General features: G+C 38.3%; 1 protein-coding gene across 1 annotated transcript in view; it reads right to left on the bottom strand.

Moving 5' to 3' along the window:
* Acss3 (acyl-CoA synthetase short chain family member 3) overlaps positions 1-23,849 on the bottom strand; it is a 171,750-nt gene that overhangs the window by 76,445 nt on the left and 71,456 nt on the right. Inside the window, exons 6-7 of the mRNA XM_028873024.2 lie at positions 11,750-11,830; positions 11,566-11,661 (exon numbers count right to left, since the gene is read on the bottom strand). Coding sequence (XP_028728857.1) covers positions 11,566-11,661; positions 11,750-11,830 — 177 coding nt within the window. The remainder of the gene's footprint in view (positions 1-11,565; positions 11,662-11,749; positions 11,831-23,849) is intronic.

Raw genomic sequence — 23,849 nt, 5'->3', positions numbered from 1 at the left:
TTCAATCAACATTTAGTTAATAAAATGGGGATCTGAAGAGGTTCTGATTATTTGTTTCCTCTCAAGAATATGAAAATGGATTGTAAAGAACTGTTTTATTAGATGCAAAACTGAGTACTCTAAATGTATCCTGATGAACTAATAACAGCAAACCTGTACTATAAAAATGCAATCCATCTGGATAATCCATTCATGAAGTGCTTTGATAAAAAAAAGAATGTTAAATATATATATTTTTCTTCCAAGACAAAAAAAGCCCCACCTTTAAGTCAATATTTTTTTTGTTATCTTCACTCAGCAATGTTGTTAGCAACTATTTATTGGAAAATGAATGGATGGTGAAGAACTAGGTTTGAAGTTGAGCACGTCATATCCAAAACTCAGAAGATTCTTCGCCTACCCCCAGGAGAGCAGAAATGAACAAGCAAACACACTAAAAGAACTTGCAAATGAATGAGACTGCAACAAAGAAACCAGTTAGCATGACACAAGTTACTGGACTACTGTGCAAAGGGGGGTTGGTCTCATTCAAGAAATCAGAAGAAGTGTACATGAATTGAGATCTGCTGTATAACAGGAAAATGTTTTGGGGAAAAAAAGAATAGATTGGTGAGTTCCTGTGAGATCAGTGAACATAAAGATAACTACAAATATGAAAGCAAGCCTTAGGAGGAAAAAGAATAAGTAAGAAGGGGATGGGTTGGGCCATGAGAGATGGCTCAGCAGCTAAGAGCACCAACTGCTCTTGCAGAAGACCCAAGTTCAGCTCCCAGTGCCCAGGTCACGCAGCTCACAGCCATCTGTAACTTAAGCTCCAAAGGATCCAGCATCCTCTTCTGGATCCCACATACATATAATTAAAAATAAAGTAAATACCTTTTTAAAGAGAGGGGATGATGATCACATTTTGAACGGGTATTGTGGCCAAAGATGATGACAATTGAAAATATCCACAGGCTTGGGGGGAAATGGAGATAATGAGATACCAGAAAAGACTGTCATTGTGGGGCAATGATGGGAGAGGCCAAACTACAGGGTAAGTTTTAAGATGTACAGAAGAGCTAGTGAGTGCAGACTGTCATTGAGAGATGATCAGAGCAGAAAACAGTAGTACCCATCACTACCCACAGCATTCTAGTGGCGAAACTGAGATAGTTTTTATTTGTTCATTTTTGTTTTGTTTTGTTTTGTTTTTGTTTGTTTGTTTGTTTTGTTTTTCGAGACAGGGTTTCTCTGTGTAGCTTTGCGCCTTTCCTGGAACTCACTCGGTAGCCCAGGCTGGCCTCAAACTCACAGGGATCCACCTGCCTCTGCCTCCCGAGTGCTGGGATTAAAGGCGTGCGCCACCACCGCCCGGCTATTTGTTCATTTTAATGAGAGACATATTAATGTATTTTGAACGTGGAAAACAACAGGATGCTGAACTTTTCAGTTATGTTTGAACCCTGCGGCTATAGAAAGATGTGTCCACTTAAGGAAGAAAAAAATCTTATTAATATCTATTTTATTCATCAGTCTATTGTTCAGGCAGGTAATAATCTTGTATCTAGAAGTTAAAGGTCCAATGTAGTTTTAACTATTTCTTTTTTCCTAATTTCATCAGCTAATGTACTTACAGACTTTAATTAAATTCTAGAGCATATTAAATTGAAATAAAAGAGCTCATTGATTATTCATTAATAAAATGATGTGTGCTATTTGCATTGGAAAAGAGGTTTTGTTTATAAATTGTCTCTTGTACTCCAGATGATTTGCCACATAATGAACTGCAAATCTCCTAGTACTTTGGGGCATCAGTTTTGTTAAATCAAGATTCATCACTAAGGAAGCACAATATACTAAGACACCAATTCACTGTAACATTACACCTTTGAAATATTATGATTTACTAAGTATAAAAATGAAACTTCAATCCAGCAAAGTGATAGATACATATTTTCTAGAAAAGTTAGCACTCTATAAACTGTGATAATGTTCTAATAAATTATGTTTTCTGTATAAAGATTGTAGTTTTAGTGCTTAAACATAGGTGTGTGGCTTACTAAGTAAAATATTTCTTATAATACTAAAATAAACTGACAATACAATTCTCTTTTCATATCCATGGATTCTGGATCTATTAATTCAAATACCCATGGATCAAAATTGTTAGAAATAATATCTATGCTGTGCATACTGATTTCTTCTTGTTATCACTCACTAAATAATACAATAACAACTATGTATATAGTTGTATATAGAATTTATACTATATAGTTGTATATAGAATTTATACTATATATTTATTGCATGAAATATAAATTGGAGTTGAAGTGTATAGAAGGATATGATTATTTTACATATATACATCGCCACTACATATTGAAACCTGAGAATCTGTAAGTTTTATTATGTGCAAGGGATCCTGGAACCACTCTCCCACTGACACCATGAGACCACGTTAGAAAGTTGGTAATTAGTTTAAAAGAATAGGGCAAGTTGGACAATTCTTTTTGTTTTCAATTGCTGTCCTAAAGACCCATCAAGATTCTTTTTAACTTAATAACTTTAGTTTAAATTAATCAATTAGGTAAAAACTATCCCTGCATTTTGCATGCCTGTAGAACCAGTTAACCCTCTTTTAAAATGTTTCATTTTGCCTACCTCCCAGAAAGCCCTGTGCCAGGCAGAGATGACAAATGTCCCTTGCCCACAGAATTTAACAGAATGACAGCACTGCATTTGCAAAGCTGGAGGGACTTGGATGATTTAATGGAAGTGTAAAGCAAAAATAACTTCAGTCAGCCTGAGAAAAGCAAAAATTGAAATATCAGAGCAGATGTGATGCTGATAAGCTGTGGCATTTAATACAAAATATTTAAGTGTCAGTCCCTTGAGAAAAGGACTACTCTGCAATTGAATCACAGTAAACATGGAGCTTTAGCAGAGGGAAACGTTTAGGCACTGGCAGATTTCTGGCCATTTAAGTCACGGTTTTGTGTGGTGTTGGGTGAGAAAAGTAAGATGCCAGGAACCAGAGAAGAGATCGTAAATGTAGGTGAGAAGATGAGGATGGGTCTTTTGTATTATGCAAATGACTTATGTTCTTAAAGGTATAGGTACTCTTTGAAGTGGTGATTTTTTTTATATTTTAGCTTTAATATCAACTATTTATAAAACAGCAGAGTTGTAGAGTTGTCAGCAATCATAGGAAATATTACACAAATAACAATGGACCTTTCTTCCAATTTCTCTTGTAGTTAAGTTCCTATAAAAGCTACATTTCTGCATCTACTCGGGATAACGATGCAGTGAAGATAAGGAGCTACCTTCCCTGGGATCTGTATTGTCCCCTTTCAGCCCCAAGTACTCATTGCTATTATGTAGCAGATCAACAGGTATTTGTGTATTTATGTGTATTTGCTTGTTTCAGAAATTTGAATTGAATTCATTAGCTGAGGGAGTATTTATTTACTCTACAACTTTTCACATATATAATCATACTACTTCTAAATACAGATTTTTTGTCATCCCTATCTGATATGTATTCCCTGTATTTCTTCATATTGTTGTATTCAACTAGCTATAATTTCAATAATTATGACAAGTAGTACCGTGGAAATTGACATCCTTGCTTTGTTTAAATTATGGGGAAAAATCTTCCAATCTCTTTAAATATGATGAGTCATGTATTTTTAAATGACTCTTTTCAGGTTCAGGATTCAGTTGCTATTCCTTGGGATTCTCAATTACTAATGGGTATTGAGTTTGTCAAATGATTTCTATTAATAAGCATGACTGTATGATCCTTATCGTTTAGCTTATGATTCCAATAGATACATATGATAAATCACATTTGATTGATATTCAAGAATTAAAAGAGACTTTCATCTTGGAACAAATTCAGTCAGCTTATTCAGCTTGTGCATATATACACCTATCCTGCTTCCTGAATAGGATTTTACAGAATTATTAATTCTTTAAACATTTGGTAAAATTTTTCAGTAAAGCCAGTTGCAAATTTGATTTTCTTAATAATAACAATGTTCAAAGGACTGACTTCATATTTGAAAGGTAAATTGTATTTTGTGGGAAAAAAAATTGGTTCATTTCATCTAAAGTTGTGAAATTTACATTTTAAGTTGGCCATAGTGTTTATGATCCTTTTTATAACTTCTGCACCATTAGTGATACATTATTTCTTTTGTATTGATAATTTGTGTCTTCTTTTTCTCATTTAGACTTGCATGGGTTGGTCAGTTTGATTTAAAAAGAACACACTCTGTGATTCATGGGTTTTCTCTCCAGCCTTCCTCTTTTCAATTTCATTATTGTCTGCTCTTATCTCTATTATTTCTTTGCTTCTTCTACTTCTTTGGCTTTATTTTGCTCTTTTTTTCCTAGTTTCTTGAGATGGATGCTTGGATTCTTCATCTGAGATTTTTCTATTTCCTAATGTGTCCCATTAGGCACTGCTTTACTTGTGCCCTACAATTAATGACACACTGTAAATGTATCTACTTTTTCATTCAGTTGTATATTTTAATTTCCTTAAGAGTATTTATGTTTGGCTATTTGTCCCTGTGCTTTTTCCAATTTTGGTCTCAACAATTCTTGCTGATACAAACCCTCCTCTTTCTCGCCAATTGAACTCCTGGAGCTCCACCTGGGGCCTTGTCATGGTGCTGCATCTGGTTTCCTCAGTCATTGGAGCCAAAGGAATGGAAACACATGAACTATGAAACAATAGCTGAGGAGCCCCCAACTGGATCAGGCCCTCTGGATAAATGAGACAGTTGATTAGCTTGATCTGTTTGGGAGGCATCCTGGCACTGGGACCAGAACCTGTCCTCAGTGCATGAGCTGGCTGTTTGGAACCTGGGGCTTATACAGGGACACTTGGCTCAGCCTGGGAGGAGGGGACTGGACCTGCCTGGACCTAATCTACCAGGTTGAACTGTGGTGGTAATCTAATTGTACTGAAATGTGATTTTGATTGTATGTTAATAAATAAAGTTGCCTGGGGGTCAGAGCTATTAGAGCCATAGCAAGAGTGTGGCGGTGGTGGTACACGCCTTTAATCCCATAGATATCTGTGTGTTCAGGGATATAGCCAGCATTGGAGACATATGCCTTTAAGACCTAGGGGGCTGTACATTCAGACAGTGACGAGGCAGTCACGTGTTTGGGTTTGCAACCAATGAGAAGGCAGAACAAAATACTTTAAATAGACGAACCGACAGGAAATAGATTCTCCTTCGGGAAGCTGGGACACCGCAGGCGGAAGGGTGAGATTTTAGCTCTGAGCTCTGACCTCTCGGCTTTCTCTTTTGCATTATTTCTGTGTTTCTTATTTAATAAGACGGTTGGTTACATCTATATTGAACTCAATCCCCAGGGTAGTTTTTGCCCTGGAGGAAATGGGAATGGGAGGGGGGCGGAGGGAATCTGTGGCTGATATGTAAAATTAAATTAAATTATAAAGTTAAAGAAAAAAAGAATATTTATGTAATATATGGTTTAGTCAAAAAGTACACTTATTAGCTTTCAGTGGTTTTATTTTCGATTTACCTTTTTAATGATTTTGCATTATCCAACATGTTCAAAGAAAAGAGTCTGTATAATTTCAATCATTTTAAATTATCTAAAGAGTAGTAAAGGGACATGTACCTGTGAATGTATGTGTTAATATGTCACAAGACAATGAACATCTTGAAGTCTGTTCTATTGGAAACTTTTAGAATATGCTGAATGTGTTTGGGGCAGGTGGTTAGTAAATGTTGATCATATCTTACTTGAGAATATTTCCTTGTATGTTGTTGCTGATTTAATTTCTGTTATCATAATCATTATTGATAAAAGGTTGATGGAAAGGGGAGAAGGGAGAAAACAGGGTAGAGACAGCCTAGAATGTAGTAACATGATGGGCAGAATGAGCTTTCTGAAAGATCCTCACTATAGTGATTATCTGAAATATTCAACTAGATTCCCAGGTACAAATCATATTAGCATTCCAAACATAGAATGAGCCAAGATAATGTACTTGTTCACCACAGCTGAAAAGAAATTTTAAATGCATGACAAGAGACATGGGTAAGACAAAACACTTCCAAGAGATAAAAGATACAAAACAGTAGATTCAAATAAATATATTCATCAGTGGAATGTGAAAAGAAAGAACAATGCCTAGATAGAGGTAACCTTAACAGAACTACTAAGTATATAGATGGCAACAGGTTTTGTCAGGAAGCTCAGAATTTGAGAAAGTTTAGTGACTAGTTCATGTCATTTGAGCATAAAGTACATATGGATCATCTACATATGTTTGACAAGATGTTGAAAATACAAAGGTTAGTCTAATAGAATAAAAAGTATTTGGGAAACCTGGTTAAAATAGTAATCCTTAAACCTATCTGCAAGGAGATTATCTAAGAAATATAAGCAGACTGGAAACATAGAGCTAATAAAATGATCCTAATAGCTCCAATTTTAGGTCAAAGGGAGAGAAATCTGGACTGGAAAATGATAACAATTTTGGGAGAAGAACGATGCAAATGAGAAAGAGAATTCAATGTAATTTCCAAAGTCTAAATGAAGTCCTTAATACACTTAATACATGTACTGTGCTGAAGACTAGGTTATGATTCTTTTCCTAAATGTGTTCAGATCACTGGAGTACAGTGTGGACAGCTCCACAATAGACACAGCTCAGTAGGAGACTACACCTCATAAAAGGCAGACAGAGATAGAGACGTTTTTCAAGTGATGACACCATTCCATCTGAATACTCACAGATAGGAAACATTCTCCAGTTAACTCTTGGGTGTATACCCAAAGGACTCCGCATCCTACTACAGAGACAGTTGCTCAAACATGGTCCATGCAGCTGTATTCATTAGAGCCAAAAGTTATGCACAGCCTAGATGTCTATCAATAGATGAATAGATAGAGAAAGTGTGGTACATTGATACACTGGAATATTACTCAGATGCCTAAAAAGAAGGAAATCATGAAATGCAGCTAAATGAGTGGAGACAGGAAGTTCCATCCTGACTGAAGCAATCCAGACCCAAAAAGACAAATATGTTCTCACTTAAATGTGGAGGATAGCTGTTAAGTCTTTAATAAGCAGGCTACATATAAACTTTATAGCCACTGAGATTAAGTAAAAGGTAAGGGACTGGTAGGGGAGGGGAGGATGCATCTCTCTAGGAAGAGAAAATAGAATAGATAGTTATGGATGGATGCTGATAGGGAGAACTGAACGAAAGATAAAACAAGGATGGAGAGGGAAGAGAGTTGTGAGGGAGACAGTAAAAGGAGGCACATTATATAAAACTAAGGGCATTTGGGGGGGTCATATGCAAACCTAATACAGCAGAAACATTACAAGGTATACAAACAATACGTACAGGCAGGTCCCATAACCAACAGCAGATTGCCAGTACAAAACAAGCTCAGTGGTAATTTTGGAGAATTTTTGTTTTGTAATGCTTTGTCTAGGCTTTTATTTTTCCTAGCAGTCTTTGCTTTATATATGATGGTTTCTGGTTTGTATTCTTATGGGATTTCTACGTGTACTAATGTATGTGTCTATGCATATATGTGTGTTTCTTGTGCTTTTTCTTTAGCTATTTTCTTTGTTTGTTTTGTCCTATTCTGGTTTGATTGTTTTTATTTGTCAATATTAGTTATTATTACTACTATTATATTTACATGACTGCTTTCTAATGAGAGAGAGAGAGAGAGAATATATTTGGGTGGTGGGACAGTGGGGAGGGTCTGAGATGAGTTTGGGGGACCTTAACCAGAATATAGTGTATGAAAAATCTATTTTAAATAAATATAGGTAAAAAGGAGTAAAAGAAAGAAAAGCAGTAAAAAAACAATTATGCTGATGGAGGAGATTCTCTGACCAGCTGATTTGCATGTGAGTCATACAAGGAGCTGCAGGGCTTCAGTCTTGTAACTTGTCACCCATGCTGGGATGTGCATTTTTGTGATGCAGCTGCCTTTATGTCGCCTTGGCTCCTATTATTAATGATCTACACATAATCCTGTTGGTAACTTTAATAAGTGCATCCATTCACACACACACACACACACACACACACACACACACACACACAAAATACTTCATGAAAGAAGAGACAAAGAAAAATAAATAAGAATGGGGAAAGATATTGGTCATGACGACTGAGAAAGATGATGGAATCAGAATGCCAAAGGTCTTTGACTTTACCACCTAGGAAGTCAACAGAAGCTTCTATTAACAGCAGCTTCCATGAAGTGAAACAGACTGAAACCAGATTACAGTGAGATGAAGCCTGTGTGGAGGAGGAGGAGGCAGAGATGACTGGAGAGGACCATTTTTCAAGGAGTCTAGCTTGTATAGGAGAAAATGAAGATCCCAAAGTTAGAAGTGGTATAAGTCAAAAGAGGTTTTGTTTTGAGGTCAGGAAAAAAATGAGACATTATAAGTAAGAAGGGAAAAAATTTAGAATTTACAGAAAAGAATTAAAATATTTCTTGTCAGTCATACAACAAATGTCTATAGATCCTCAATACTTTTTTGAAAACTTCTTTCCAAGATAAACAGCCATGCTCTCTTGACAGTGTTAGTACATATTTTAAATAAACAAGAAAAATAATGGAAATCCAATGGAAAAATTAGACATTCTTATTCTAAGTATTTCAATTCTGAGGTCAGCTTCAGAGCCATGAGAACTTATTAATAAATTCTGTTTTGTCATATTTGAATGGGCAATGTCACATTTCAGTGTAAGCATTTATTGTTAGGATTTATTTTGTTTTCTTCAAGAGGAATGATGATCTCAAGAAAAAAATTTATCTGCTACAAAGAGCTTAGTATGGAGCAGATGTGTCAAGATTATTTCATGTGTTATATTATAAACATCTAAATGTCTATCAAGTCTGCAGGATATGAAAAGACTTGTAAGAAAAGTGGAATAGTGTGAGATGTTTTAACACTTGTTTCAAAGTCTATTATATTTTTCAAGGACAGCAAACTAGCCAACTAAAAATGATGGAAGTCTTAAAATGGTGGAGAGTCCAGGAAAATTTCCTAAGATTAGAGAATGGCCTCACATGTTTTTTACAATTGTTGAATTAGCTATTCTTAATGCAACAAAGTGTCTCAACAATCTGATACCTTTCTCTACATGTTCCAGTTTTCAGTCTGATATTCCTTATCACACAGTGAGAGACTGCTGATATGGAAGACAGCCTAAGATTGAGAAGCTGCCCATTCTACCACAGTGTCAGATATTTCAATTTAGGTAGGATAATTCTTAAAATATACACCCCATAATTGTATTATGAGAATTTAATAAAGTACTACAAAAACACAGTAGCTCTTCAAAACATCAAAAGATACCTATACAACATACAAATAAAGCATGTTGTTTGAACTAACTGCTTCCAAATTCTCCATTTCTTCCCTGGAGGTTAAGTAATTACTTTCTCTCCCAGTGATATGAGCTGAAGACAAATTTTCAAGTGTGGAAAAGTTAGATTATACCACCTCACTTGCTGAATATTTTTAAAGCAGTATATCAATATCTTGCTTCCATGATAGAAGATCGTGGAAAAATTTGAGACAAAAGCTATGGACGACTAATGATCCTCCTATTTAGTCCCTATTTGAAGTTTTAAAAGCATTTTAATTTCCTTTTTACTTTTTGCTTATTTGGGGGGGGGGGCTAGGGAGGGAGGAACGTGCATGTGTATTTGTACAGTGCAGGTTTCCATGGAGGCCAGAAGGGTCTGAGAGATCCCACAGAACTGGAGTTATAAGCTGTGGTGGCCTGCCTGCCATGGTTGCTTGGAAAGAAAACTCTAATTCTCCACAAGAACATTAAGATCTCCTGTTTGTCTGATAGAAGCAGATGCAGAGATCCACGGCCAGGCCCCAGGTGGAGCTCCAGGAGTCCAGTTGGTGAGAGAGAGGAGGGATTGTATGAGCAAGAGCTATTGAGACTGTGATTGGAAAAAACACAGGGACAAATAAATAGCCAAACTAGTGGAAATGCATGAACTGTGAACCAATAGCTGAGGAGCCCCCATGGAACTGGAGCAGGCCCTCTGGGTAAGTGAGACAGTTGATTAGCTTTAACTGTTTGGGAGGCCACCCAGGCAGTGGAGCCAGGACCTGTCCTTGGTGCATGGGCTGGCTTTTTAGAGCCTGGGGCCTATACTGGGACATTTTGCTCAGCCTTGGTGTAGGGAGGAGGGGACTGGACCTGCCTCAGCTGAGTCTACCAGGCTGGGCTGACTCCCCAGGGGAGACCTTGCCTTGGAGGAGGTGGGTATGGGGGGTGAATTGGGTGGGGAGGGCTGAGGGTGGGAGGAGGGAGGACGAGAGAATCTGTGTCTGATATGTGAAGTTAATTATAAAACAAAAATATGAAAAAAAAAAAAAAAGGACCTGATTGCCGATCCATTTCTGTAGTCCCACTCACTTCACTGCATTTCGGTTTACATAGGAGTATGTAAAGATTTCTATATTTTCCATCTTACCAGTATCATATTAAATGATAATTTTGAAAATACCATATTTGTTATCACACCCAGATGTTAAAAGCATTGAAAACTACATTTGCTTTTTTTTTTTTTTTCTTGTGTGCACATATATGAACATGCTTATGTCTATGTTGTGGTGTGCCTGTTGTCAGAGGACCACTTACGGGTAGAGTCAGTCCTCTCCTCCGACCATGTGTATTCTATGGATTGAACTCAGATCATCAGATACAGTGACAGGGAGCCTTCACTAAGAGCTGTCTTCTACCCCAGTGGTTCTCAACATTCCTAAGGCTGCGACCTCGTAATATAGTTCCTCATGTTGTGGTGATCGCCAACCATCAAATTATTTTTGCTGCTACTTCGTAACTGTAATGTTGCTAGTGGTATGAATTGTAACATAAGTATCTCTTTTCTGATGGTCTTTGGGGGTTGTGACCCACAGGTTGAGAACCACTGCAAAACTCTGAGTATGTGGATATGGCTTCTTGCGAGCCACTGATAGGATTACAGAAAACAGGCATATGAGGGGCATTCCCTAATACACATATAGAAACCTTATTTCAGGATGACGTTAATTACTATGTCAGAATATTCAACTTTGTCTACCATTTAGCTTTTCATCTAGTTGCTCTAGGTTTCTTTCTCTTTTTATATTCATAGTTGATATTAGAAGCCATGGAAATATTTATTTAAGATAGGGAAAATATTTTTGTAAATCCACTGATTTTGTGAAAAAAAAAACCCAAATGTGAATCTATGTTGATTGTTTTATTGTAATGCTTTTTTAGGAGTCTAAAATCCATATTCCTTTGATATTACCACTTAGAGAGCTCCTGGGATAGATTCTAAGCTTGTTCTCCATAATTTTGTTTTTATTGACTTTCTTTTAGATCCCTTTCTAGTTGAAATAACCTTTTTAACTGAAGAAGCTATAATGTTTCCTGCTGCCATCCAAATTTCACTATTCCTACCCCGACTACTCATCAAGAACTGGATTCCAGTAAAATAAGGGTCCTGTATATAGTATAACTTCTATTTTGTTACCTCATATAAAACCGTTGTGTTTCCATGTAGAAGAGGCCCATAGCAAATATAGGAATGTCCGACCACCCAGCCTAAATCAGAAGCTGCCCACCATACCTAAAAAATAAAATAAAATAAAAAGATAATGAAATGCATGTCTTAATCAGTGGCATGCCATGTGGTAGAAGTGTAGAACCCTGATTACCTCTCCAGGTTTGAGGCCATAGATGGAAGACATTGTCCAGTTCAGCATTACAGCATATCCCCCGGTGGGTCTAACCACACCCTGAAAGAGAGGGATAAAATGAAGTTAAAATTTACCAAATATGTGAGAAGAGTCACTGTTTTCACTCTGTCTACCCTAAAATTTAGAGATTCAAATCATTCACTATTCTGAAGACTACAAATTACGTTGACTCATGCATAGTCTTACCTATAACTGTATTTAAATTTTGGTTTCTTTGGATTCTCTAATAAGAAAGGCCAGAGAGTTTGTATTCATCATTTCCATTTATAGAAAATCATTGTTATATGACATCCTTAACAGTATAGAAAAACATACAACCTCACAAAGTAATATATAATACAATTTTAACAGTAACATGCAGCATCAATGTTATAGTTTCAAATGCATTAACAGAACAACAAAGAAATGGAACCTACTCAAACTGAATGAACAAAATGTTAAATGAAGTTGGCCTAAAATATAGACCAACTTAAGAACATCCATTCCTAATGATGGTAACATTAGACTGCTTAGAGGGAACAAAGTCGAATTCTAATTAAGACCTGATTGCACTGCTAACTGGGAATCACATAACATGATAGGGGAGATGAACAATACTTTAATGATGATTTCCAGAACTATGAACAATGAATCCTGATGAGTTAGCCTCAGGCTAACAGATGTGTTTTATGTTGCATTTGGGGCAAATCAAGGCGTTACTACATCATTATGTACAGTTTTCACAAATCTGTTTCCAGTACCTTCCCTTAACACTGGAAACTTATCCAAACTCAACGTAAAATTGATATTTGAACACTGGGCACAAGGGTCATCAAGATAAGAATGAATGATAAATATAATAATTAGGTCTGTTTATTATACCATTATAAATACTAGCGATCATCAGTGCCAATAAGACATGGCTACTGAATTAAGCCAGCAAATGCCTACTGAGTAATAACAGTAATATGAAATTCACATGCCCTTCGAAGCATCTTTGAGCCTACCATAAGAACTGTTCTTTTCTTTTTTTCATTATTATTATTTTATTTTATTTTACAATACTATTCAGTTCTACATAACAGCCACAGATTCCCTTGTTCTCCCCCTTCCTGCCCCCCTCCCCTTCCCCCCAGCCCAACCCCCATTCCCACCTCCTCCAGAGCAAGGCCTTCCCTGAGGACTGAAAACATTATCCTCCTCAAAAGGCTAAACACCCTAATTATTGGATGTTCTCTTAGTTGTACAGTTTTTGTATCACCCTGTAGTTTTAACACATGTGCATGATTCAGGAGAATGGCGGGGGGAGGGGGCTGACTTTGCAATAAATGCCACCATTGCTGCTCTCCTAGGGTGCCTCTAACAAAGCACAGGCATCAAACTGTGGAACATATTGTATCCACCACCAACACCTGGTCTCTTGGCAAAAATCAGGTGCAGCTTTATTGGCATTTGAGAGCTATTTTCTATGTTATATGATACAGTTAACATGCAGCTGGCTCTCTGGTTCACCTTGGAAATGTTAGATATTATAAGCCTCTTTCAGGCAAGCTTTCTACACGCACTTAGTCACCAAATCCAAATACTCTAGATGAACTCTATCCCATCTTCCTTTGCTAATTAGCTTCAATTAAAATGTGTTTCCCTATGGTCCAGGAACTCAGTGTATTTGGCATTAATAGTTTTTCAAACACGTTTTCCTAAAAATCTTTCAGTGTTTTGGAAAGGAAACACTATCCAGTTTCTTTTGGATCCTGTGTGTTTTCACATATTGTAGTAGAGAGCACTATTTAATGTCAGCAATGACTTCAGATATGATGTGTTAGAGGTTTCTTTTCACTATACCTGTCACAGCATTTTATTTTATTTATTTGAAAAAATGCTTTATGAGAGCAGTTTTGGTACTTTGGGATTCTTGAACACAGAAGGTTCATAAAACGTCTTTCATTTTTCTTCTTTATCTGAAGAAGCATCAATATGTGGAACCCAGTACTTTGCCTAATATTCACTGAGGTCTTTTTATTTTATTGAATTCCATTAAGACAATATATTTAGATCATGTTTCCCCCAACTCCTCCCAGATTCTCCCCAACCCCTTCCCTACCCAATTTATGTTTTCTCACTCCCTCATCCAAACACTTAATAAGAAAGCAAGAAAAATAAGAACACACCCCAAAACAAATGTCAAAATGAAGCAAAAGAGTAATGAAACAAAAAAGTCAAAACAAAGAAAAATGAACTAAAAAGTCCACTATATATATATATATACTGAGTTCATTTTGTGTTACCTAACTACATATAGGCAAGGGGCCTGTTCTGGAGTGTGGTTGATATATCCAGTGAGACTCATTGGAGAAAACCTGTTTTCCCTATACTAGTAGGTATCAGTTGCAGATAGCTAGGTGTGTGACCCTGTGTCCATTTCCCACTCTCAATGCTGGGACCCTGTCTGGCTTGAACCTGTGCAGGTCCTGAGCATGCTGCTGCGGTCTCTGTGAGAGCATATATGTATCAGTCCTGTTGTCTCTGGAAGATGCTGTTCCCTTGGAGTCATCCACTAACTCGGCCTTTTAGAGTCTTTCCATCTCGTCTTCAGTATAGATTCTCCAGCCTCTAGAGGAGGGGTTTGCTGGAGCTGTCCTATTTAGGACGATTACTCCAAATCTTCTTACTCTCAGCACATTTGTCCATTTGTGGGCCTCGGTTAATTGTCACCTACTGCAAGAAGAAGCAATCTCCTCTAGATGTGGGTTGAGTGGGGCACTTTTCCACAGATATAGCAGAATGCCATTAGTCATCATTTTATTATTATATTTCTATACAGAATTGGTCTTTATCCTAGGTCTAGGATACATCTAGGGCCAGGTTCTTGGCCACTTCTGCAGTGTCAGGGATGGGTTCCATCATGTGGAACAGACCTCACCTCCAATCAAAAAGTGGTTGGTTACAGCCAAAACTTTGTTCCGCTAACGCATCAGTATATCCTTCAGGCAGGTCACTGTTGTAGGTCACAGGGTTTATAGCTGTTGATACTGATGATTACTTTTCTCCTCTGGTAGCATTCAGAGTACATTCCAGTATCATCCACACTAGCCGGTAGGTGTGAAGCTTATAGTTAGGCACCAACTAGAATTCTCCATGTGCAAAGATTGAAATGTTATCTTAGTGTTGCTGCATTGTACCAAGGGATTATTTGTCATCATAATGAAGCAAAATTTTAAATGGGAAAATGAACTGACTAGAAATTATGAAGAATAAAAGACTTGCGATACACAACTAAGTATTAATGCAGTTGCAAAACTTGGAAGACAAATTTAGACTATGAATTAAAAGTTTCTATTTATCAAATGACTACTTCTTGACATGATGACTACCACTTTATTATATTATTACTCAATACTTAAACCTATGCTACCAAAAAAGAAAAAGAAAAAAGGAAAACTATGAGTCTGAGCTACTTAATCAAATCATGGATTAAAAAGCATTTACATTGTAATTGCTAATATTTATGGACTTAGCTATTTTTTTATAAAGGGACTTGCACCTGTAAGCATGGACTCTACCACTGAGCTACACTTCTAGCCTCAATTTGTTTTTAAATATTATTTCCTTCATTCTATAAATTACCATTTTTTTAAATTTAACCTATACTGGCTTAATGCACATGGAATTGTCAAATAATTAGAGATTATCATCAAATAGTCTCAATACAAACAACTGAAATGGAGTTGAACAGGAGTCAAAGGCCATGATTTCTGCTTTAATTGTTCATTAGTCCCTCCCTTAAGAAATGGATCTTAAAATTTTAGTCAACATCAGTTCATTAATCAGCTAGAGTTGTGCAATTTGGCCAGGCCTGCTAAAATATTCAGATAATAGACTTTAAACATCTGAGAATTTTTAATGATCTAAAAATATGGAACTCTACAGACTCATATTCTCCATGTGTGTATTTTATGAGACGTTCAGAAGCAAAAGAAGACATATTAGGTTTTAGAAGACATGATTCTAAATATTAATTTGCCAATAAAACAGGAAGAGAGTATGTTTTGGTTCTTGCCTGTAACTATGGTTTTCTGGTAATGATAATTGCATATGAAACAGAAAAGTTGTGCAACCTCAGAACACAGAACTTATTCTCAAATCACCAGCTCTCAAATTACACTCTTAGTAAGGAAAAGCAATCAGAAACTAAAAATAGCTATTTCTTTAAAAGTGATTCTTGCTATATTGCTTAGGCTGGCCTCAAACACCTGAGGCCAAGTGATCTCCTGCCTTTAGCTTCAAGTAACTGACACTTTAGATGTGTTTGCCAAGCCTGGTTCTAAAGAGGATAATTGTAATGTTTATATTGAATATTGTAGTTAAGGTAAAAGTACTTATTCAAGAATAATGTTTTCCTCTAAAAGGCAAGTTCACGGTAGTTCAGTCTTTGGGTTTCTGCTACTGCTTCCCACCTCTGCTTATACTCTACCTTAAGTGTCAAAGCTTGAGTGATCTAATGAAGTCTCGGGAAAGTCCTGTAACAGTACCAGCATTTGGGACTCTACAGGGTCAGGCATAATCCTTGGGATATGGAGAAGCTTAAGAATCTTCATGTGATCATAGCGCTTATTGCCCAGAAAGAAGACATGAAATGAATTCTGTTTCAGAATGAGAAGCATGAAAATATAGACATTTTTGACCACATAGAAATTTATACAGTATTGAAAACTTTTCTTTTTTTTTTTTTTTAAATTTTACATACCAATCACTGTTCCCTCTCCCTCCCCTTCTCAAGCTCAATCTCCATAAAAGTAAAGCATGGTTACTTGTCACCCAGGAATGAGAGCAAAGTCATCCCAGAGAGTACCTTAATTACTACAACTTAGTGGGATGTTTTCTGTGGTACGAAATGCCACAGACTTACCTAAACTGTAACATTAAATGGAGGAAAAAAAAAATGAGACTTTAGGAAATGCACATAGTTTCGTTTGCTGCAACTTGAGAAGGAAATGTGCAAATGGAATAAGAGTGTTGAGGGTCAAGAACAAGGAAGGCTGGGGTGCTCAGTGAGACTGAATACTCTTTCCCAAATAGTGTGTGTGTGTTGTGGGGGGTTCTTGAATTGTCCTATAAAAATCTTAAAGGCTGAAACTGCAGAGATCACTCAGTGATTGAGACCACTTAGTGCTAATCCAGAGGACTAGAGTCCAGTTACCAGAATTCATTTTGAGCAGCTTACAATTCCCTGTAAACTTATCTCTAATGGAACTGATATTCTAGTTTGGCCTCTGTAGATACACATGCACATGTGCGCGCACACACGTAACTTCTAAAACAAGAAAGCACTGAGAAATGCACATTGTATTAGAAAGAAATGCATCGGCAAATGTTGAAGGGAGTCGGAGAAAAGAAATAGCTCTGGTCAACTTAAACATTCTGTATAGCATCACAATTTTATCCACCTGTGAATCTTGAGAGTCACAACAATCCTGGCAAGACATACCCATTGGTGCTACAAGGGCATGAATGTTGTGGGGTAACCAACCAAGTTCTGGTTAGATTTAAAGCCACTACATAGACTGCAAACCTAGCCAAGAACCCACAATGAGCGCAATCATGAGCTCAAGAGGAGAACCTACTTTATTATTTTGCTAAATGGACATATTGTAAAACTACCTTCTATGTACTTATCTGTATACCAATAGATTAATGTCCTCAACAGAGACGCTTCTTTTTCCGCAGTCAACATCAATGAGTAAAAGACTCACAAAGTGTTCAAAGTAAAGAAAATAAGTGGTGGTGTGCTCAGCCCAAAATGTGACATCTACATCTACTGTCATTCTCTTAAGGCTTAGGGAACATAAAGGAAGAACAAGGAATTTGGTAAGAGACAGATTTTTCAGGAGGATTGATATGAAATATCAACTGATAGCATCTTTTGGTCTGTGCTCTTACGACCTCACAAAGGTTGTGGTTGCCTAAACAAGACATGCACAAATCAAGCTAGTCAACATTCTAGAGTGAATGGGGGCTGGGTTTATGAGGCTTAACACCCTCCAGAGGAGCTATTGGCAGTTGATGGCTGCTGGGGGAGGAAGAGTCGGTTTCCTTTTGGGGTGAGGCACTGACATCACCGTCAGGGTGGTTCCTCTTCCACACTGAGTGCAGGGAGGACAGTGCACTGTGTATCCCATAGACTGGACATTTAGTCCACGTGCTGACCAAACAAAATAAACAGTGGAGTAAGCTGCTGTATCCACAAGACCGTGGTTTGGAGAAAAAAAAAAAAAAGATACTTTCTTTTTTTTTCCTTTTAAGGAGAATTCCTTCAAAGTTGTAGAACTTAGTGGAGCATCGTAGAGGAGACGGAATGTTTCCATTTGAGATATTTCATCAACTACAAAATCTTTTGCCACAGTTTCTTGAGGACTCTGAGACTACCTCTGCGGAAGATGCTCTAGCAGCTGTGTAATGTCGTATTGATCTGTACAACACTCTGAGATAAGGGACTAAGATGAAGCAAGTTCAGCATTTTGCCTGCAAGAATTGTACCAGAAATGAAAAAAGAAATGTTCACTTATGCGTATTACTCTTGCTCTCTCACTCACTTGTTCCCTTGGGGCAGGGAGGAAAACTAAGTCTACACAATAGGAGCAAAAGTTACAAGAGTGCTATGAACGCATAAAAACCCTTATCTACAGCCTTCCTTCCCTGCCTTTTATTTCAGCCCTTTTCTTCTGCTTTTTCTTGCCTCTTACTCTTTTATGTTTATTTTTATTTTTGGCACTGGAACTTTTTTTTTTTTTACCCTTTTCTGATTGCCAGGCTCCTTCAGAGGGAGCAAAATTGAGTGGGGAGAGAAGTGATCGTTATTAAACTCGGTTGAATGCATTCATGCAAAGCAAACAGAATATGAAGTCCACCACAAAACTAAGTTGTATGTGAAGTAGTTCAGGCATCGATGTTTGAATATTGGCAGCAGCGGACAAATTTACCTCTCATGCAGCTCCCAGTCAACTCCAAGGTTGTGGACCTTACAAATGCACATAAGAAACAGAGTATGGGGGAGGGTGTGATGTGTGTGTGTGCATGTATGTGGGTGTAGACATGCATGAGTTACAGAGCATGTGCAGTGGTCAGAGGGAAGGTCTCTGGTATTGCCTTCTGCCTTATTTGATACAGTCTCTATTGTTGTTCACTGATGCTTTTCCCAAGCTCCCAGATATGTGGCTATCTAGTACTTCTGTCTGCCTCCCACTTCCAGGTAAAGGCAACCCCAAGATTTCAGACCCATGTGCTCTCCTGGCAGTTTGTTATGTGTACTCTGGAGATTAAACTCAAGTCATCAAACTTATTTGACAAGTGAGTCACCCACTGAGTCCTTCCCCCAGCTCAAGAAAGAGTGTTAAAAACACTTTAAATACTTGAAAATATTGTTTCGCTAAGTAACAAAGTTGCACGGTGACATAAAAATTTTATGTCCATGTTTCACTACTGCAAACCCACAAATCTTTCTTGTGTTTAAAGTTTCTAATACATTTAATTTTTTCATTACACCTTTAAAGTGAAATAAGGAGTATAAGAATGCAAACAGAGTCTGGGGCACAGACCGACTACAGAAAATCCATTCAGCAAATAATCTGAAGGCCTGCCTTGGTCAAATCCTAGGATTAGTGCCAGAGTAGAAGGAGAGCAGTTGGGATGTATTCTAAAACATGCACTGATATTTATAAAGTATATTAAAGTAAGTGCCATAAAGGTCTGATATCAATGTGTACCCAATATTTGCAAATATTTTTTAATTTAATTTACTTACATATTTTTTTTTAAATTTTTCAAGATGGGGTTTCTCTGGGTAGTTTTGGTGCCTGTCCTGGATCTCACTCTGTAGACCAGGCTGGCCTCGAACTCATAGAGTTCCACCTGGCTCTGGCTCTGCCTCCCGAATCCTGGGATTAAAGGTGTGTGCCACTACCGCCCAGCTTTATTTATTTATTTTACATCCCAACCACAGCCTCCCCTCCCTCCTCTCCTCCCACTCCCTTCCCCTTTCTCCCCCTTGCCTCCCTTAATCCACCCCTCCTCTGTATTTGCTCAGAAAGGGGCAGGCCTCCCATGGGCATCAGCAAAGCCTGGCACATCAAGCTGCCATAAAACCTGTATTCAGGCTGGTCAAGGCAATCAAACACAAGGAATTGGTTCCCAAGAGTCAGCCAAAGCGCTCGGGAGAAGCTCCTGCTCCTGTTGCCAGGAGTCCCTCAAATAGACCAAGCTACACAACTGTCTCCTATAGAAGCAGAGGGTCTAGCTCGGTCCCATGCAGGCTCACTGGTTGTTGGTTCAGACTCTGTGTGTTCCCAAGAGTCAGGCTAGCTATTTGTGTGGATTTTCCTGAGATGTCCCTGACCTCCCCCCCCCCCCCCCCCCCCCCCCGCTCCTACAATCCCTTCTCCCTCTCCTCAGAAGGACTCCCTGAGCTTAGACCAATGTTTGGCCATGGGTCTCTGAATCTGCCTCCATCAGTCACTGGAAGAAGGCTCTCCAATGACAATGGAGGTAGTCACCAATCCAATCACAGAAGTCTTAGCTAAGGTCATCCTTATTGACTCCCTTGGTAGTTTCCCTTGCATTAGGCTTCTTCCCATTTCAGCACTCTCCCCCTCTGCCCACCCCACACCATGGTCCCTCAAGTTCACACCATCCTGAGTGAGGTAACCCAGACCCAGAAAGACAAACATGGTATGTACTCACTCCTAAGTGGATATTAGCTGTAAAGTAAAGGATAACCATGCCACAATCCACAGATTCAGAGAGGCTAGGCAACAAGGAAAGCTGGGGGGTTGGGGGGGGTAGCATGGATCTCCCTGGAAGGGGAAATATAAGAGTTCTCTTGGGTGGACTGGGGTGGATAGGTATAGGGTATTTGCAAATCGTAAGTCTCCCTAAGGGAAAAAATATGTTTGAGCAGCTGAGAGACAAATATCTTGCCATTTGTTGTGTATTAATTACCTCTTAATTGAAACAGTTCCTCCTGCGGGGAAGAGGAGGGTCATAACATTAAAGAAATTCATGCAACTTAGAGGGTCCAAGCGCTTTGGCATTTACAAGAGTCCCAAGGCTCTCCCCAAAGTGATAAGCAGTAAGCAATTGCTAGAGAAAAGAATATTTTCCAGTACAGCTGCCTGCAAGTTGAGCAGTGAACTCTAGGGATGCAGAGTTCGTGAGCTGTCACTCACTCACGTGGCAGTGGGCTTTTGGTGATGTAGCTAGCTGCCTTTGCACTGCTTATGCTCCAAGGAGCAACCTCAAAGAAACTCATCAGTTCAACAGCATAGACTAGGCTGGAATTCTTGGCTTTGTCATCAATGCCCTGTCTCAGGAAATAAACGTTTGTTTACATTTTCTCCCCAAATGTTACATAATGCAACTGGTACTTGGACAGTTATTGACAATGCAAAGGTCAGCTGTGGAGAAGTTGCATGGCCCTTCCAGTAAGTGATAGCGCATGCAATGGAAGCCGACTCATCTGCCAGTAGATATCTGTGAAGGCAATTTTTGCATAGCTATCTCTCCATGTATCATAATGGATACTGTGCCTTCTTGTTGTATTGGAATCTGCTTGATCTCCGCATTAATGATAAGTCCTACAATCAAAGTCCTACATCTTCAATTCTTCAAATGGAGTGTCAGGGAGGGGATCCCATGATGGCCAGATTCCACTGTATGTTGTGGAGCAACATGCCACCTTCATGAATAAAGTTTGCCTCGGGAGCATGGAGATGCCCTCATAACACCTGATGGACTAGGAAATGTATTTCAATCCCCCAAAGCATCATAAATCTACCTAGACAGTAAACAGGCTATAGCGCCTGTGTGTGTCCTTTGCCATGGACATAAGAAATGCAACTGAAGGGTTGGGGATTTGGCTCAGTGGTAGAGTGCTTGCCTAGCAAGCACAAGGCTCTGGGTTCGGTCCTCAGCTCCAGGAAAAAAAAAAAGAAAGAAATGCAACTGAGATTGAATTATCTTCACAGGGAAAAGAAAACTGTCCGTATGCGGAAAGAATTGCAATGGAAATGGGCATTTACATGTTATCTTCTGCGTAGGCATCTGATGTTTTGTGGGGGTGGAAAAAAAGTGAGGATGAAATGGACATGTTGGCTTGCCATTCCTTAAAACTGACAAGATGCAAGAGAATAACAGGTAAATTAGGTGCATGTGCTGAAGATTCCTGCCTAACATTCAAATTCTTGAAACTCACATGAATAACTGGAGAATGAAATGGGGGAGAATAAGGTAGAAATGAGAAAAGACACCCTTCAAGTCTGACCTTTAATTCAAGGGAAGTGAAAAATCCATCTTTCAGTATATAGATGAGGGCTTTGATAATGGCCCAGTACAGGAAACTATGAGAATCGGGGAATATGCTGCCTTTGAACAGTTTGAATTAGTAAAGAATTTCAGAGAATGAAAGCACCTCTTATAGCCTGGTTTGTAAGGCGGTGGGGCATGTGGGTTAATAGGATCAGTCTCAGTGCTGTGGAGGTAGAGAAATGGAGTAATCTAACTTTTCTTCACTCCTAGAGAAAAAAGAATGCATAACCAGAAGCAAGATAAGAGAAACCAGTCTCTGATAGGCTGGGTCATTTGGACTGAGCTATTAGAGATCCTTGGTTATCACTGACTGATCTCTCCATAAATAGCAGAGGTGAGAAGACCAGAGAGAAAGACAGGCATTACTAATGGAACTAATTAAGAGAGAGGTGATATATTTGATGTTCATCTCGATAGGCTAGATAGATAGAACTGTGTTCATCAGTAGAGTTAAGGAGGAGGTTGATTCATCAGATACCAGAGTGATGGCATGGGATTTGAATTGGCTAATGTTGATTGACAACTTGTCAGTATTCAAAATTATCTAAGACACAAACTTCTGGGTAGGTTTATGAAGGAGTTTCTAAATTGGGTTAATTAAAATAGAAAAAGCTATCCTAAATGTGTATTTTGTCATTCCATGGACAAGGGTCCTTGACCAGACTGTGTAATAAAGAGATATTAAGGTCACTATACCCTTACACTGTGTGAAAAATAGAAAAAAAAATGTTTCTAACAGTAGTTATAGGGTATTTTGTCACTGCAACAGGAAAAGTATCTAACGGAATCTTTATACTGTGGTCGCAGCTGTTGCTATGATGAACCTGATCCTCAGTTCTTAAGCCTTTGGAACTGGCTTTTTAAGAGAAATATTGGAGAGTCTGAAACAATGGCTAGGAAAGCCCTTGAATGCCACAAGCATAACTTAATAAGTTAGTGGCCATCTGGTGGTAGTCTCAAAGGACAGAAAGCCACACTAAATTCAGACAGAGGTAACCCTATTCATGAGATTCCATAAGCTATCAGAAACTGGGCTAGAGATAACCCACGTTATGTTCTGAGAAATAATCTGTTTACAATCTGCCTGTGCTATGAGAAATTTAGCACAGATAAATTTAAAAGTGAAGTTAATGTTTTGCAGAAGAAATCTCAAGACAGGATACTATTTGGGTTATGTTATATTTACTGATCATTGCTCTTAACCACATTGAGGAAAAAGAGAAAGAGGCAGGCAGAGAAAGAAAGAGACAGAGGGACAGAGACAGAAACAGGGAGGGAGGGAGGGAAGAAGGGTGGAGATGAAAAGAAAGATATTTAAAAATGTGCAGTTGGTCAAGGCAAACAGTATTAATGAATTCAAAGTTACAAACAAATCATGTTCTAAGGCACTTGTGTTTATTCAGTGTTGTTAAAGAGAAAGCTGCTGTTCTGCACTGATACAAAAGAATAGGTTTCCTGTGCACAAGATCCCACCTTCGCAAGGCCCCATCTATTGAAAATGGAAAGCATTTGAAAAGAGAAAGCCTATCCTGAGAAAACCATAGGAGGGTTTTCCTGCTCAAAACAACTGCAACGAAAACATTTCCATAGAATCAGTGAATGTCAATGTAATTATGGCTCAACATGGACAGACTCAACCCAAAAATGACACCAAACCTAGACAGAGCTACATGCCTGCTACTTTTATAGGCATAAAAAAACACAAGAGGGAGGGCAATAT

This window comes from Peromyscus leucopus, chromosome 18 (genome assembly GCF_004664715.2).
Source record: "Peromyscus leucopus breed LL Stock chromosome 18, UCI_PerLeu_2.1, whole genome shotgun sequence".
NCBI classification, from domain to species: domain Eukaryota; kingdom Metazoa; phylum Chordata; class Mammalia; order Rodentia; family Cricetidae; genus Peromyscus; species Peromyscus leucopus.
This window is presented reverse-complemented; position numbering and strand designations above follow the sequence as displayed.